The 17,420-nt window shown below is 43.4% G+C and overlaps 1 protein-coding gene across 3 annotated transcripts in view; it reads right to left on the bottom strand.

The window, feature by feature from the left end:
- The window catches only part of LOC146554999 (prestin-like), a 44,228-nt gene extending 27,206 nt beyond the window's left edge, over positions 1 to 17,022 (bottom strand). For 2 of the 3 annotated variants that reach the window (XM_085253030.1, XM_085253031.1), the window contains exons 1-14: positions 10,596 to 10,715; positions 10,272 to 10,436; positions 9,957 to 10,192; positions 9,704 to 9,851; positions 9,124 to 9,237; positions 8,933 to 9,010; positions 8,748 to 8,843; positions 8,400 to 8,506; positions 8,220 to 8,289; positions 8,053 to 8,145; positions 6,547 to 6,654; positions 6,205 to 6,405; positions 6,028 to 6,082; positions 1,859 to 2,030 (exon numbers count right to left, since the gene is read on the bottom strand). In XM_085253030.1, coding sequence (XP_085109156.1) covers positions 1,859 to 2,030; positions 6,028 to 6,082; positions 6,205 to 6,405; positions 6,547 to 6,654; positions 8,053 to 8,145; positions 8,220 to 8,289; positions 8,400 to 8,506; positions 8,748 to 8,843; positions 8,933 to 9,010; positions 9,124 to 9,237; positions 9,704 to 9,851; positions 9,957 to 10,192; positions 10,272 to 10,352 — 1,559 coding nt within the window. In that variant the 5' untranslated portion in view covers positions 10,353 to 10,436; positions 10,596 to 10,715. Of the gene's footprint in view, positions 1 to 1,858; positions 2,031 to 6,027; positions 6,083 to 6,204; positions 6,406 to 6,546; positions 6,655 to 8,052; positions 8,146 to 8,219; positions 8,290 to 8,399; positions 8,507 to 8,747; positions 8,844 to 8,932; positions 9,011 to 9,123; positions 9,238 to 9,703; positions 9,852 to 9,956; positions 10,193 to 10,271; positions 10,437 to 10,584; positions 10,767 to 14,215; positions 14,327 to 14,516; positions 14,657 to 15,694; positions 15,959 to 16,883 lie in introns of those variants that run through there. The other variant, XM_085253032.1, reaches the window with a different exon arrangement.
- Between the last annotated feature and the right edge of the window lie 398 nt (positions 17,023 to 17,420).

The raw sequence follows: 17,420 nt of genomic DNA, 5'->3' as shown, positions 1-17,420 counted from the left end.
CCAAAACTTTAATCATCAGGTGAAGACATTCTTTTGTAGAATTGGATGATTTGGGTCATTGTTGTGCTAAAGGGTGAAATTCCTCATCATTTTCATCTAGCAGCTGCTTTAAGTTTTTGTGCCAAATTGGTATCAGTATTGGAACTGCTCATATTTCCGTCCATTTTGAGTAAAACACAATGTATTTTATGGTATATTTAACAGCGTGGACATTCTTGTGTACCCTTCTCCTGACTGATACCTTTAAATCATGAGATCTCTTTAACGCTTTATAAGCTTTTTCTGGACCATGGCTTTTAATTTATGCATGTCACATTAAAAATGGACAAAGTTCTGAAGTCATTTTTCTTGGGGTCATATTTTCTCAACATCACAAATCCAGATATTTTGACAGTGCTATGAAGATGTTTTATATCCACTTTATATTCTTTTACTCACTCTAATTTCACTATGTCCTTAATTTGAGTTAGAAAATCTTCACATAGACTTAGGTTGAACAGGTTGGTGGGCTGAACAGAGGCTTCGGGCACAGTGAAGAATAAGACAGAGACAGATGAGTCCAAGTCCACTGAGCAGATTGCATGTTTAATTGGTTGAACCATTGTTTGCAACAGACATCTCCATCATTGGGAGAAGGTAACAAGTCATCGACCCGTGGCATGCTAATCACTATGAATTAGTCTGGAAAACCACATTATCACATTGAGGGTGAATGAGTAGTGCAGACTTTAATAAGCCTAACTATTTCGTATATCACCTTATCAGGGAACAAAACAAAATAAATAAAAAAAACCCCACAATTTACTGATAGTAGTCCAACCTAATAAGCTCCGATTTCTAATTTCATCTCTACCTGGGGTTAAGATCTGTCACCAAGGCAACTTGGACAATTTGCTTACATATATTCTACTGTGGCGTTACAGGAGAAAAGAAAACATATGGTAATGTCAAAAAGAGCAGATATTCTAAACAGCAGGAAAACTTGATTCTGATGCTATGCACTTGGGTGCAAGTGCAGAAGATTTTGCTTTGAAAGATTAGAGAAAAGAAAACACCATCAAGGACAACGCCAAGTAGATTAAGCTGTATAACTTCCCTCGCTGTTTGCTACTTAAAGCAACTTTTGATATGTGAGTTTATTTACGGCATCGAAAAATAGACTTCGCTGTGAAAAATGAGTTCATTTGTCCGTTCCCTGTCACAAGCCCTTGACTGTGTTACCAAGTTTGTGTGGGAAAATGTCTGCGTGTGAATGTGTGTGTATGGAGATGAATAATGGCAGCGATTATTGAGGCAGTGAAATTAGTGAGAGCATATGGCTCAGCTGAGATGATAGAAAGCCCCTCCCACAACCTGTCAGCCATCAGGGTGACACAAACACACACACAAATGTATGAGCAAAGCTATGATATGTGCACACACACAGACTCACACAGTGTGTGTGAAGGACAAACAGGTGCGGCTGACTCACTACCAGAAGGTGTGACAGGTTGAAGCACACAAGATGGATGGACAGAGGAGAAAGATAATGAACATGTTGGCTGAAGAATGACAAAAGTGAGTTATCTAACTTTAAGGTCCTGCGTCTATACAGTGGCTTTCATCGTTTTATATGGGCTTCCTCTGCCTTTATAGACAGAATATATACACATCATTTACAGCATTTCAATAATTACACTGAAATATACAATTATAGATCATTTTTCTGTCGATTAAACAGAATGATCCAGCAAAATCTAGTGGGTTAGTGACGCAGTGCGTTTTCAGTTCTGTGTAGCAGTACCTGATAGGGTTAAATAAATAATTTAAAAAATAAATATAACTTGTCATTGTGTGTGCGTGCTGTATGTGTGTGTACCTGTATATTTTCTGATGATACAGATCACACCAGAACATCTTGTTGGTGGACACGTCCACATCCAGGGCCACGGCATTCTTCAGTGTAGGGACCACTTGTGTGTACTCACTCTTCAGCAGGTGAATACGACGGATTTCATGACGGTTAGTGAACAGCAGGTACGGACTCTTTCCTGTTGGAAAAGGAAAGATGTTTATGTTACCATCAATGAAACCACTGGACAGAGAAGTTATACAGAACAGCTCATCTGCCCTGTAACCCACTGCTGTGACTCTAAATTAGGAACCTACCAAATATGGGCCGTTTGTACTGCTTTTGCTCTTGGTATGTCACAGGGAAATATTTGTTACCCTTGCAAAATACCTGTACGTGAAAGCTGAACTTGTGAATCTGTACTGTTATAGGCATTTGCAGCTAGACTGCTGACTAGAACCGAAAGTATGAGCACATCACTCCAGTCCTGGCCTCTCTGCATTGGCATCGTGCCTCATTTTAGAATTCAGTTTATGGTTGTTTGATCAAGGCTCTTAATGGGCGGCCCCTAGCTTGTATTACCAGTCTTATTCATTTATATTCACCAATATTTCCCAGGCTCACAGACCCACTGGTGAAGGCCTCTTACTGTACATGTCTCAAGGTCATGCCTCAAGCAAAGAGGTGACAGAGCCTTTGCAGTTGTTGCTCCACAGTTTTCAAATCTACACAATCACACGAAAGCCGAAGTTCTGATAGGACTCTATGCAGTCCTCTGAGAAACTAAGTACTCTTCATGATTCAGTAGCTTGTAGAATCACCTTCGCAATAACTTGAAGCTACTGAAGAACTTTGGTTGACTGTTCACAACGTTGGTTCAGTTCATTGAGTTTTGGCAGGATGATGCATAACTCGGGTGTAGGTCTGGATGACCTTAATTGGACCTTTGCAACACCTTCATTCTTTTCTTTTTCATTCTGTTATAGATTTGCTGCTGTGTTTGACATCATTGTCTTGTAGCATGACTGAATTTGGGTAAAGCTTTAGCTGTCAGTCAGATGGCCTCATATTTGATTCTAAAATACTTTGGTATACAGCATCGTGCTTGACAGTTGGTATGAAGTGTTTGTGTTGATTATGTCGTGTTTGGGTTTTGCCTGGCCTGACCTTAAGAGGAATTTATTGGGACGCCCATTCCTGGGAACATTGTGACATTTTGTTAACACACATACAAAATAGGCTGTTCTAGTGTTTCCCTTTGCTATTCTTCACCAGTCTAATAACCTACATACTGTTGTGTACAAAGATACCGTGGGTAGTGCTGAGTGTTTAGCCTTATTCCCAAAAGGGAACATAATGTAAGCCAACTGTACTTTGCATTTGTACTATTTAGGTCCTTAAAGCATGTATTTTTGATGATGTGAACATAAATTATGTATCCAAACAACCCCTTTAAAATAATGTTTCCCATCTACACATAGATTTTAGAACAACATCATATTATTGAGTGAGTTTTTCACACAATTATGCACAACAGGGAAAATGATGTATGTGGTATGATTCAGTCCACATGGAAAACACACACCCCTTTTTAAAGACTATTGTTTTGGAATAAAGATGCAAGTGTGGTGTCCTACTGTTGGAAAAAGTTACATTACTCTTGTTAGTGAAGTGACCCAACAAGAGCCATGCCACAGTCTATTTTAAGTACAACAGTGCATTGCTGGGTTCTCTTTTTCAGGGGCATTCAGGATGTGGCGTTCGCTGGCACATTAGTTACCTGGTAGCGGACACACTTCAGCTGACTGAAGGTGAGGATGGCTCAAGCATTTGAATAATTCTAGGTAGGTGACAAGGTCAACTCTAGCACACAGAGATACCTTAGTTTGTGAGCATGGGAGTTGCTGTGACATCTATATTTTTGTCATCAAGCACTTTCAACCTAAAATACAAGAAATGTAGTCCTGGACTCTCACTACAGTGCAGCTAATAAGACATCAATGTTTCTTTTAATTTAGCAGCACTGGTGTGTCCTGGATTGCCACTCCCATTACATTTTCCAGCACGTTTTTTCACATTTGTTCTCTGTCCTAGCTGTCACGTCATCTTTATTCTCCACTGTCCACAAAAATCAAAACAGCATTCAAACAAGACAAAGCCGGCCGGAAGCAACGTTCGAGCGTGCACAGACAGCACAAACTCCTACTTTCACACAGACTCAACCGTGCTTTGACAGGTTTCCTCAGCCCTGGTTTATTACAGGCCACTGCACAAGGAGAAAATATTACAGTTCTACTACTGCTAGGATCCAATCATTTTTCTCTTACTGCTGGGTTTGTAATCATCAATTTCCCCTGCTGAGAGGGCGAGTGAGCGAGAAAGCGAGAGAGAGACAAAGGAACAGGCAAGCGCAAGTAAATCTGACAAATGCAGGTAAAGTCAGGGAGAAAAGATCATTAAGAGGATGTAATTAAGGAAGGACGAAGGAAAAAGCCATCAACAAAACAAGTGAAAACATGGGAAAGTGGGAAAAAGAGAGAGAAAAGTAAGAACATTTTGAAGCCTGTATAATGAGGACATGGATAACTCCGACATGTCTTTCATCAATCCCCACAGACTCACTTTTTCACGACAATATCTCTTATCCCTCATCGGTGTTGTCACAGCAATATGTCCTTCTGAAGTTTATTTTTTTTAAAAAGAAAAAAAGAAGCTGAGTCACTGTTTTCCAAAAGGCCCCAGCACTACAGATGTCATCAAAAAGTGCAAGATTATCTCTTCTACAAGATATTGCAAAGCTACAGTCAGCTATCTGAACAGCAACATGGTTCCGTAAATATATTTTAATCTGCAGTGCTCGTTCAGGGCTGCTCTGCCCCATCAGCCAATTAAGATAAAGCTGCAAAAGGATAAGTGCAGCCTGGGAAACACTGTTATTGTTGAGTTAAACACTGTTATATACATGACATTCCTGCAGTGATACCTTTGTTCCATTTACAGGGCACACAAAGCAACTAAAGCAACCTGCTGTGTTCACTTTTTGGACAGCAGCTTCATTACAGTGTGAAACAAGCTGCTGCAGCTTCATCCCTGCCTTCTTCTGGCTAGCTGCCACTCTGAAAACATCCTGAGCGCTCGTGAGCCAATATACTGAAAGTGAACTGTAAATATATCGTGTGACATCATGTTTACCATTTGGTTCCAAATGATATCTTCTCATTTTCAATCCCAAATGTGCAGAACAGGAGCGTCCTGTTTGTTACTGCAGGAATGGCTTCAGTCTGTGAACCACAGGCTGTGTCTGTCAGGACCCACAGGCTTAATCATTCAAACCAAAACTTTCAACAGAGTTCTGTCATAGTGCTTGTTGCCCGTTTCCATCCTTTACATTATGACCCCAGTGTGTGGAACTTGTCTTTATTATAGGTCTCCACTTACAGACCTTATCATGTTCTCATTCATGCAAACATCGAAATCAGCCAATCACATGGCAGAAGCTCAATGCAGACATCAGCTGGAGTTCAAGGCAAGCATCAGAATGAACATGGCATGACTAGATATCAGACGTGCTTTAGAAGTTGCTGGGACTTTCCAACACAATCATCTCCGAGGTTTACAGAGGACGGTCTGAACGTAACAGGCGAGCAGCAGTTCTCTGGGAGAAGATGCTTCAGTGATGTCAGAGAAGAAGTGTGTCGAGCGTGACAGGAAGGTAAGAGTGACTCAAATAACCACCTGTTACCACCAAAGAGCTTCTCTGAATGCACCTCATGTTGGAAAGCAGATGGGCTACAGCAGCATCAGACCACAGGGCGCCACATCGCCCAGCTACAAACAGAAACCTGAGGTTGCAGTATGCACAGGCTTTCTGTAGCAGACTTTGGTATAAACATCATAACTGCATGGATTCCTCCTGCATTGGATCAGTGGTGCTACAGTGTGAGGGATATTTCCACGTCCATGCCTTTCTAACCACAGTGTACCAACTCCTGCAGGACGATGTGTAACAAAGCACCAGTCCTCTAACTGGTTTCATGAACAGTTCATGGTCCACAAATAGTCCCCACAGCTATTTGTAAAGATAAGAGGATAGATGGGTGGACGGGTTTTAATTGCGTTCTGTACGTAGTACGTATAAAACAGAGCATGTGTACAGATATTTTCAGATCTAATGAAAAGTCTTAATAGTCACTTACTGTTGCAGCCAGCTATGACCACCCGGACATCTACGGCGGCATGCTCTTTAATGATCTGCACAAACAGATAATAGTTTTCAGTATTTGGGCTCTACACCATGAAACCGTGACTGGAGTTCAGTGAAAATATGCAGCTGGTGCTCCTGTGCAGTGCAGCGCTGGAGAAAGGGCCAGAACCTGTCTGATGGCTTTAGCTCCCACTGAGTCAATGAAAGTTGCAGACGTCCAGTCCAGGATGATGGAGTGGACTGTGCTGAAAGGCTCAAGGAAGACCGCCTCCTCTGAGTCGCCATGTCTGTCGCCAAACTGGCCGTTCTTCTGATCCTCCGCCACGTGGCTCTGGGACAAAACGTCATGAGTCACTGCCTCATCCTTGTACTAGAAACAAAGCAGCACCACAAAACATATATATATATATATATATATACACACACACACACACGACCGTCACATGAGTGTGTATTTAACCTGTTGACAAAGCTCAAAGTTTGGATAGACAAAAGAAAAGCAGTGACCCACCTTGGCACAGATTTTCAGCGGAGACGACCGATTGCTGTTCGTCTTCTCCTTTCTTTCTTTTTTTTGGGCTTTCCGAGCAGCTTGTAAGTGTTCAGGGTTTAGCCCCGTCTGTAAAGATCAACATAATCACAACAGAGCTGTTAACATCCAACTCAGCACGTCATTCTTCCTCACTCATTTACCTCTACCATTACCTCACGTCTTATTTTGGCATTTTCTCTGATAATTATTCATATTACATTACATAATACACTTGTTATTAATCTCATGTCTTTATCCTGTCTTCCTTCTCTCCCCCCAACCAATCACAGCAGATGGCCCCGCCCCTCCCTGAGCCTGGTTCTGCTGGAGGTTTCTTCCTGTTAAAAGGGAGTTTTTCCTTCCCGCTGTCGCCAAAGTGCTGCTCATAGGGGGTCATATGATTGTTGGGTTTTTCTCTGTATCTATTAATGTAGGGTCTACCTTACAATATAAAGCACCTTGCGGTGACTGTTGTTGTGACTTGGCGCTGTGTAAATAAAGCTGAATTGAATATGAAAAACAAAAATGAGAACTGAAACAATGTTTACAAAACAAACACATATCGACGTCTTTACTTTTGAACTTTAACACAATAAGCATGAAGCACATGATCAACTGCTTTCAGTAACATCTGTGCTTCACCTGATTTGTCACAAAACAAGTGTTAATCTTGCACAAAGATAACCTGAGTAAGAGCAAAATGCAGTTTTCAACGTGTGATTTCATTGTTTAACCAACACAAGCTATCTAAACCTGCACCTAGGTGAAAACGTAATTACCCAGAATTCATAGTTCCATCAACTGTCCAAGCTCTGAAGCAGTAAAGTAATGACCCTGTTACCCTTTGCAGCTGATCGTGGCACCGTGTTGCTTTTTGAGCTCTTGTAGCGTCTCTTTGTGTTATTGATGCGATCAGGCATGGCTGTGACTCGTAAACACTGAGCTCAATCCATGATCTTACAACGGGACTCTTTTCCCCTTTAAGGACTCAACATGCCTCCACAGTAGCAACAGAGACTGATCCCTAGGAATCAGGTGTTGCTGGTAAAGCTGGCACAGTTACTCCTTAGGTTAAGACTGGGAGAGGCTGGGAATATTTCCCACACGGTGCTTAGATACTGGATAAACCTTTAATTCACACAGTAAAGTTAAAATGTATTCTTTGCTCTTAGTTATTTGAACACACAGAAAAGCAGAAATGACAAACGTAGAAACGTTTTCACTGAACTGTTGAAGCTTCAGCTGTAACGTGAACAGGCTACAACTGCAAACCTTCATTTGTAGCCAAGACAGTGAAAACACAAGCAAACTGACTTCCTGCTCATCTCAAAGTAGAGCTGTGCTCGCATCTACCACCAGATGATTACACGCTCACGCTGCTCCTCTCAGACTGAGTCAGGTAAGACCCAGTGATAATAAGTGCTTCACATATTTCCCCCACAAAAGGGTTTCTGTTTGCTTCCACACACTCAAACACACTGCTACCTTCTCCTTGAGGCTGTTCACATACAGGTCACTGTTAGCAAAGTAGATTGAAGAGTTGGAGTGGAAGATCTTAATCCCCTCATATTCAGCCGCCTGAGAACACAAACAGCAGGCTTGGTCAGTGTGGATGTTTCACACGGAGCAGGTTTCTCTCCTCACACATTTACCTCTTCATACTCGTCGACGTCACAGTAGAGCCCCGTGTTAGCGACGTGACCCAGGATGGAAGTTTTAGGGCTGGAAGAGAAAGAAAACAGCTCAGAGCACAAATCAAACCTGCTCTTTGAAAACTCTCACAGCTGCCTTTAAGCTTCAGTTCAAGGAAAAACACATATCCGAATCATTACCTCTGTGTCCTGTATATGACTGTCAATATGGCAAATGTGACGGCCACCAGGAGGCCGTAGTCCAGTCCCAGCAGCACAGAAGCGATAAAGGCGATCACCCAGATGGCCTGAGAGGACAAAAAGGAAAGTAACATGAAACTAGCATGAAGAGGAAGCGTTTTGCAAGACCAAAGCAGTTTTAACATAAGCAAATGTCTTCAGACGACGTGCATTTATCTCCTGCACATTATAGTCACACTTCTGTCTGCAAGCTCAGCTTCTCCACCGTGTATTCACTCGGGTTCACATAAACACCTCTCAGAGTAACGGTGCACTTTAAGTCAGCTAAGCTTGGTTTTAAAGACTGACCAGTTCAATCTTGCTGGTCCTCCACAGACTGGGAATGTCTCTGAACTGCTTGAACATCCCTATGAGGTTGACCATGATGATGGCAGCCAGCGCAGTCTGAGAAACACAAGCAAACGAGAGCCAAAGAAGACATATAGGTGTGTGCGGTCTCACAGGTCACGCCCAAACGTCAGACGGGAACTCACCTGAGAGAGCGGCTCGAAGACAAAGCCGACGGCCACCACCACCACCAGCACCAGCAGCGACGCCAGGAGCCCTGCAATCTAAAGCACACACATAAAAAGCAATAACTCCATCAACACACCTCTCACTCTAACAACAGCTTTATAGCACCAATTTAGATAGTGTAATCACTCCTGCAGCTCGTGTGTGTCACCTGTGTTTTGCCTCCTGTGCTCTCCTGGACCAGACTCCTCGACATGGAGCAGGTGACGGCAAACGTTTGGAAGAAGGAGCTGATGAAGTTACACAGACCGAGTGCAATGAGCTCCTGAAAGTGGACACGTGGAGGAAAACCGTGAAAAAGAGAGGAAAGTCCTTCGGCAACAACATTTACACACGTCAGCTTTGGACAATTTCAGGAAAATGCGACCCGTATATTTTCCACAGTCGTGCTTTACTAAATGCGTGACCTGCATTTATGTGTCAGCTATGTGTCACTGGAGGACACGCTTTGCTCAGTCTTCAACGAATAGTACAGTCAGGCAACTATACAACGCTCCAAACAACTCAGTGTTCAATGAAATGAACACGTTCCAACAAACTGGAACAATGAACCTTTTTGTGAGCAGCATTTCCAATATCAGCGTGCAGGATAAAAATATAACTTTACAAGATTTGCAACAAACAGCTAGAGGACGTCCCATCATCCAGAAGATCCAAAGTGTCCTAACCAAACATTTAGTCACACACAGTGCCAGAGGCTCATCAGCAGCTCACCCCGTGGACACACTCACCTGGTTGCCATCCACACTGTAGCCATGTTTCAGGGCAAAGATCTTGGCCAGCGAGACGTCCATGGAGAATCCTACAATCGCTATAGCAAAAGAATCTGTGACCAAATTGGGCAGCAGCGAGATGTTTGGGGCAGCAGGAGGGCGAAGCCTGTAACCAATAAGACAACATCTGTATACCTCTGTCACATACGTGTAGAGAACACGAGCTTAAACCAAAAGACACTTAAACAAATCCATAGAGTGTGCGGCCTACCCTGTTGGTATGTTCCCAACCACATGGACCTTGTATTCCTTTGATAACGACAAACCATAGGAGATGCCCGTGGACACGATGACCACAATGATCTCTCCAGGAATGGGAATGGGCAGCTTCTTCTTGAAGCGCTCGTTGAGAATTTTGATCACGTAAAGGAAGATGATACACCCGAGCCCCAGGAGGAAAGTGGCAATATTGGTGCTGGTGATTCTGCTGAGCACTGCTTTGACACTCTGCAGTGACAGAAAGGTAAGTGTTAGCGATTCATTGACCATTATGGGAAGGAGAAAGACAGGGCCTCTCAAAACTCACATAAATAGCAGAGAGAAACCCAGAATAACGCTGCGTTTCCACCCCCAGCAAGTACTTCAGCTGGGAGATGACGACGTGCATGGATGCTGCTGTGGTGAAGCCTCGCACCAGGGGCTCGGTGAGGTAGATTGCTACAAAGCCAAACCTGAGAAGACCTAAAACGATCTAAAGGAATGCAGAAGAAGAGGGGGGTCAAAAACAATGTTTCATACAGAAACATTTAAAATCGAGTTGATACATCAACAGTGATTCAGACATGCTGCTGCTGCTGCTTTGGATAAACAGTGAGATTAGCCACGGCTGCTCTGCAGGCGGGAGGCTGACCTGGATGAGTTGTGACCATCACGGCCACCTGGACCCTGCTCTTATCACGAAGCTCCACGTTGATGGCATCAGATGCGTTGGATCCAGTAGCATTGATATTCATAAACATGCTGTCTGGTGCCTCCCTCACAGCGACGCCCCCAATCATCAGACTTATGACAGCAAAGGTACCTGCAGGTCATCGACACAAACGCAGCGCTATGATAGGCTGGGGTCAAAGCTGATGTCGAGTACAACGAGCGCTCAAACGCAGCACAGAAACTGCAGACTTGTGCTCGCACCGGCCTTTCCTCTCACCACCCTGTGACGGTAAAGGCCGTCCTGCCTCACACTTGAAAAGCAGCCCAATAATTTCCTCTCGTTCTCTGCCAGAGGGGACTGTCATCATTCCCACAGCAACCTGATGTCAGGCCAGATTTTGGCCAGCGGTGATTTACAATCTTTGCAGATTAGCTTCTCAGCTTCAAAGGGTTGAGCAGGTCTAGTTTATTGGACCCATTTGTTGGACGGATTTAAACTGACAATCGAGACAAGCGTGACAGCGTTGGAGAAAAGAAAGCAGCCAGATTGGTGAGACAACTGAGGCTGGGTTTAATGAAATCTGCTTATGTCAGTCTTTACGTAGTTAGAGGCAGCGAGTTTTACAATCCCAGTTGTGGAAGATGTTAGAAAGTGAAGTTTTACAACATCTGTCAAACTCAAATTTTAAAAACCTTCCACAGGACACACGTTCTGAGGGGTTATAATGTTACAGTTTTTGCTGTTTTGTTTTTACATTTACTAAACTTTCGAATTCACAAAAATGATGTGGGTACATGCTGATTATCACTTAGGCTACGTTCACACTGCAGGCGAAAGCGCATCAAATCCGACTTTTCTGACCCTGTGCGACTCATATCCGATCATGGTGTGACAGTGTGAACGGCACAAATCCGACCTGGGTCACTTTCATATGTGGTCCTGAATCCGATACATATCTGATGTTTCAGAAATCGACTGCTGTTTGATGGTCATGTCGCATTAAATCCGTCTTTTACGTCACTGACACAAGACAGACGCCAATTATCAGCGCCGGAGAAGACATCGCGAACGTTTCCTGACCATCCCGTGAAACTGTTTGGAAGACAACGTTGGAGAAACGTGAACATTTTATTTGTACCGTATAATCTGCAGATTCTGACAGAAATCTATCCTCTGAAGCACTGCTCCTCTAAAACAGCAATAAGGATCATTATTAGGTTATCTACATTATTATGTAAATAACAAAATAACTTAAAGCAAAAATTGGGAAACATGAAGTCCGAAGTCTTTATATTAAGGTCATCAGTCAAACATACTGTTGCTCTGGGTCTAAACAGAGCGCGTTGTGTGTGACGTCTTCTTTTGCGCGTTTGCTGTCACATTTTATTTGTAGTGTGAATGAGCAGACAAAAGAATCGGATTTGATCAAAAAATCTGAATTGAGCATCAAGACCTGCAGAGTGAACATAGCCTAAGAGACTGAAAACATTTAAACCTGCTTGGATTGAAACCAGAGCACAAGGTTAAGCCTCTGTGGGCAGTATTTACTTTAAAGGTAGAGGTCAAAGGTGACATTTGGATGCAGATGTGAGCCCCAGCATCACTTCCTCAATGTTAATCAGAATTTTAAAAACATTTTAGGAACGTTTGAAGATCAGGTAATAACGTCATATTTACAGTCCCCATAAACACTCTCAGTGAGAAGGTAAGAAGCATGTATACAGCACTGTCTGTATAATATCAATACACATGTATGAATGACAGTTTAAGTTAGAAGGTTTTGTCAGTTTTTAACCAATAAAATCATTAGTGGAGCTTGAAGACCTCGGTGGATGTCAGTCAAATATGAATGGAGTCTTAACATGACGTCACTCCACACACACACACACACACACACACACACACACACACCCCTCATCTATCATGTGATAACGGGGTTTTCTTATTTGCTTTCAGAACCTGCACCTGTAGGTAGAGTTATCCACCCTCACGTGCACACAGACAGAGAACCACGGTACAAACTACTGCAAACAGAAGAACAAACTGTAACCTACAAAGTAACACAGCTGTGACGAGATCATCTGCACTGTGGGAGCAGAAGCCTTCGTCTGGAAGGCAGAAACTGAATCTCACTATGCAAAGTGTGTGAGACATGAAGCACTGTGGTTTAGTCTGTGGGACCACGGAGCTCTTTCAGCTCTTTCCGTTCTTCACAGAGAAATATCCAAACCATCGCACATACGAAGAGGACCACGAAGGTTTAATAAAAGCACAGTTGGCTTTAACAAAATGAAACGTAATATTTTTATCGCACCTGTCCTTTTTCAGGAAAACCTCTCCCACACACAGTTGCACTAAACCAAACATCACTGCAGCACTTTGGTGCTGTTCATCAAGTGTGCGCTGTCTGATGACAGGCTCATCTGTGTCTTATTCTGCCATAATGTGACGTGTTGTTTCCTCACCATGTGACAGTTTTACAGGAACACTTCCTGTTTGTGAGGTGCTTCATTGGGTCCAACTGTCAGAGGGACTCATAGGTCACAGCTGGCATTTGAGACTTGGACCCATTTCAAGGAAAGGAAGCTGTCACAGGGTGAGGTCGCTGAAATGCCTCCCGTGAAAGCTAAGCACACAGTTAGCACACATACAAACATTTCCTCCACACCTTTCATCTCATAATCTGAATCACTGTGTAACCCAGTACACCTCACAGTCACTACAGACACAGCTGTGTGGAAAGTGACTAGTTGCCTGCAAGACTTGGATGTGACACCATTAATGTGGATTAAGAAATCTATAAAAAGCTCAACCATGTAAAAATGACATCATTTTAACTACATTTGTCTTCTCTCAAAAAGCAAGCGAGAAAAGAAAACAGCTCGGTGCGTCTGAACGTCACCATCTTGGTGTTTTGAAAGCAGACATGGGGAACAGAGGGGGAGCCAATGAGAGACAAATTCTGGACAATGTCAGGAGAGTCAGGCTGGAAACAAATCAGCTATAGTTTCCTATCCTCATAATAGGCAGCAAAGCATTACTGGAAATACTGTTAGACGTGAGGAAGCAGCCGTGGCCGAGCACACAGCTGCAGTGAACCAGAGGAGCTGGCTTCCATGGTTTCTTTATTCCAAACGAACATCAAGCTGGAAAATGAAGAAGCTAGCAATCAGTGACACATCCAGGAAGCAGCAGTTTCCTTCATATACAATCATTTTCTTCTTATACATCTTATTTAAAAGCTTCTTTCTTGGCGAGAACCTTAACACCAACTTTACATTTAACACTAAACTGAAAGGAAACGTCAGACCGTGTCAGGGTGTGTCTGTTTGGATCGATTTCAAACAATAAATAAATATTTTGATAAATATTTAGGTCGGGGCATCGCCATGGCGGCGGTACCTTTAATTTCTCTCCTCTGTACATGTAGCTTCAACAGCAGAACATGAAATTTTCTGTTGTGTGTGTGTTGGGGGCAGGGAGTAAATAAGAGGGTGGAGCTTATGGAACAATGACGAGCATATTGTAACTGTTTTCTTGTACGTGGGCAGAGCCGGTCACACAGGGCCATGAGGTCAGAACAGAGACGGCTCTCTCACCTACTGATATGTGTCTGGACGTGCCAAAGAAGGTGTACAGCAGGACCGGGTAGAAGGAGGAGTACAGACCATAAACAGGAGGCACCGCAGCCAGCATAGCGTAGGCTAGTCCTGTGGAGCAGGGAAGATAACACGTTTCCAAATAAACAATCCTGGAGGTTCAGTGACTCCATCACAGTGTCAAAGTGTCAGCGATGGCAAAACAGAGTCAGCATGAAGCAGAAACTGCTCCTCTGGAGCCGCAGCCGGCCCTGCTCGCAGCCTCGGTGCTTCACACGGCGCTGCTGCACGGTTCACTGACCTTGTGGAAGCTGCACGACTCCCGTGCTGAGACCTGAGACCACGTCTGAAAAGAGGTACTTCTTGACTGGATACGACGGCAGCCATGAGAGAATAGGCATGAAGCTCAGAGCTGCTGCCTTGGCCTTCTCTGAAGAACACCTGTGGATATTCAACACCAATAAGATTTTTAAAAGCCTCCACAGACAAAGTTTTTCTGGAGTCGCTTTCATGTTGTTGACTGCAGGATTCAAGAAGCCCCCTCGTGTTAGCTGAACTTTGGAATGACTCGTGCTTACAATAGCCCTACTATACCTTTAATAGCAGCACCACGTGAGTTACACTGGTTAACAGATATTTGTTCTTTCTTACACCACAGAAATATCATTTCAGTGATAATGTTTGTTCTGCTGTTACAGATTTAAGCCCCAACATTCACCCTCACTCTGCACTATAGCCAAGAGTTATTTAAGAAACATCAATGTTTTACAACTTTATGACACTTTTGTTGTTCCCTCTGCAAAATGACAAGAAAGCATCTCTATAAATGACTCTAACGTGTCACTGTGTCGATTCCCACCCTGAGCTCTGCCACACCCTCTGCCTCGCTCCCTTTTGCCCTGCGTCCTGTGGATGGTTATGAGTGCAGACCCGTTCTTCACTAACTCCCGGGTTGCTCGCTGTACGGTTCCAAAGCACATCTCTGCTTTTGTATGAAGACCTCCTCCTCCTCCTCAGCTCCCCTCAGTAAGCCCTCCCACCTGTCTCAGTCCCAAATTGCCAGCGAGCTGGCATTAGCATGTCATTTCCCAGCCTTGTTCGGGCGGCTTATTTAACCCCCGACTTCTCCCCCTTTTTGCTTGCCCAGCTGCATCAGTTCCCAAATAAAAAGCAGGGACAGAGGATCCCGGGTTTGTGCAGTTTAGCTCTGAATAACTTTTTCATTTGTTTTTAAATGTTAGAATGCAACATGATCTATTTGAAGATCAGTGTTGGAGCTTTTTTGCATTTTAATGTGTTAAACGTCTTATTTTTCCACTCATCTAAAGGACATTCGAAGGTTGCACATCAACTCCCACAGATTTCCCACTGTCTTCTGGCTTCAGTTTATACAGCACACTGGGATCTTGTGTGTGGATCTATGTCGATGCTGATCTGTTCAACGACATGTTGACAGGAAATGTCCAGAGAAAGACTTACTGGAACTTTTCTGCCAGCTTCTGACAATTTGTGGTGGTGTCTTCTTTGCGTTTAAGAAGCTGTGCCTGGATCAGAGTTTCATTGTAGACAGGACGCTCGATCCTGTAAATCAGCTGGGAGTCTTCATCCTCTCGAGCTGCTGCAGCCACCACTTCTTCTTCTTGCTCCATGGTAGAGGCCGGAGGGCTGGCGTAGAATCTATGTCCCGTGTAGTTTATCTCTCCCGCTTTTTCTTCTCGGCTGGTATATCCTCATTCCTTAAACCTTTTCAGAGCAAGCGAGGACAAGACATGACAAGATAGTTATGATTTCTACAAGCATGGGTGACGATAATAAGAAAGCCCTTTGCTATGCTGACAAAGATTTCAGTTTGATTTGCAATGATGCAACTTTCGAGTAAATATTTGGTCTCTGACCAGCTTATGTAATGGCTTACATTAAGTCTGATGTACTGGGGGAAAGGTTTGCTGAATAAATCATAAGGCATAGAGTTTCCTCAGGGTAGGTGTGCAGTGTTTTACAGCTACAGGCAAACCTCTCTCCCAGAAGTCTTGCAACCACACGTCTTCATGGACCACGATCCAGGAACAAAGCCATGCATGTGGGTAACGTTTATAAAAGAGGAAACACGTAGCTGGTCTGGTTAAGTACTTGGATTACACCTCGACATGGTGCCTTCAAAGTCAATCCAAAAAAACAAAAAAAATCAAATCTCTGGCTATGCAGATAAATAGTGAATGAAACTACTGTGATACTGTGAGAATAGCAGGCGACTGTTAGAAAGGTTAGAATACAGTTCTGTATTTGATATTTACATTAATTATTTATTAAATCTATATTTATTATTTTATATATAATAATATGCAAATGAGTAACACTTGCTTGTTTTTCCCCGTGTGTGGAACAGGTCCTGAACAGACTTATGTCAGAGGTTTTATATATCATGCAGAATAAAGTCTCCTGTTCAGTCATTCTCGCGCCGACAGTTGAACTCGCTCACATCACATTGTAAAAAGCAGCTTTGATAAATTCAAAGCGGAGACACGAAATTTTAATTAAAGGGCCAATATGTACTACAGGTACGACGGCGAGCGTAGCTACAGCAGCTCCCGTGGCTGTGACAGAAGCTTTCACCTCCTCACAGGGAAACAAGCTAACTCAAAGATAGTAGCAAAGACACTTCGCTCACCTCCATCCTCCTTGTTTCCCTCCAGCCGCTAAGATGCTGTCGGCTCAAGGAGAACACAAGTACATACACTGACCTCTTCGGTTGAAGTTTAACAAGGGCAACGTCCTTTCGAGCACCAAACGCTGACGATAAACCACAGATAGGATGTGCGGACAGGATGAGTCCCTCTGCTTAAAACTTTCTTGTAACTTCCGGTCCGCAAGAACGGGAGTAGCTCTGCACGCATGCGTTGTTGTCTTTATCATCCCACTTTGTAGTCCTAAAACAAAGGGCAGGCCTACTTTATGTTCTTGCTATGCTTTATTATCAGTGCTAGAAGACAGAAAGGAAAGGGGACCTTTACATTTTAGCAGTTTTTGTCTAAAAGGTTTTCCAAATCTGGCATTTCCTGTTCTCTCTCAAGATAAATACCAAATATGGCAGGCACATTTATTACAGACACACAACACCGCTGTAGACACTCATCTACTGGAGTCAGAGTGGGAGCTCTCGTGTTTGGGGACAGGGGGTGGATGATGAAAGCAGAAAGTGTTTGAC

Source organism: Mchenga conophoros, linkage group LG17 (genome assembly GCF_057382185.1).
Source record: "Mchenga conophoros isolate Kocher_MC1m ecotype Shallow Benthic linkage group LG17, M_conophoros_male_GT1.1, whole genome shotgun sequence".
In the NCBI taxonomy this organism is placed as follows: Eukaryota; Metazoa; Chordata; class Actinopteri; order Cichliformes; family Cichlidae; genus Mchenga; species Mchenga conophoros.
Note: the sequence above shows the minus strand (reverse complement) of the source record. Positions and strands in the feature narration are given on the sequence as shown.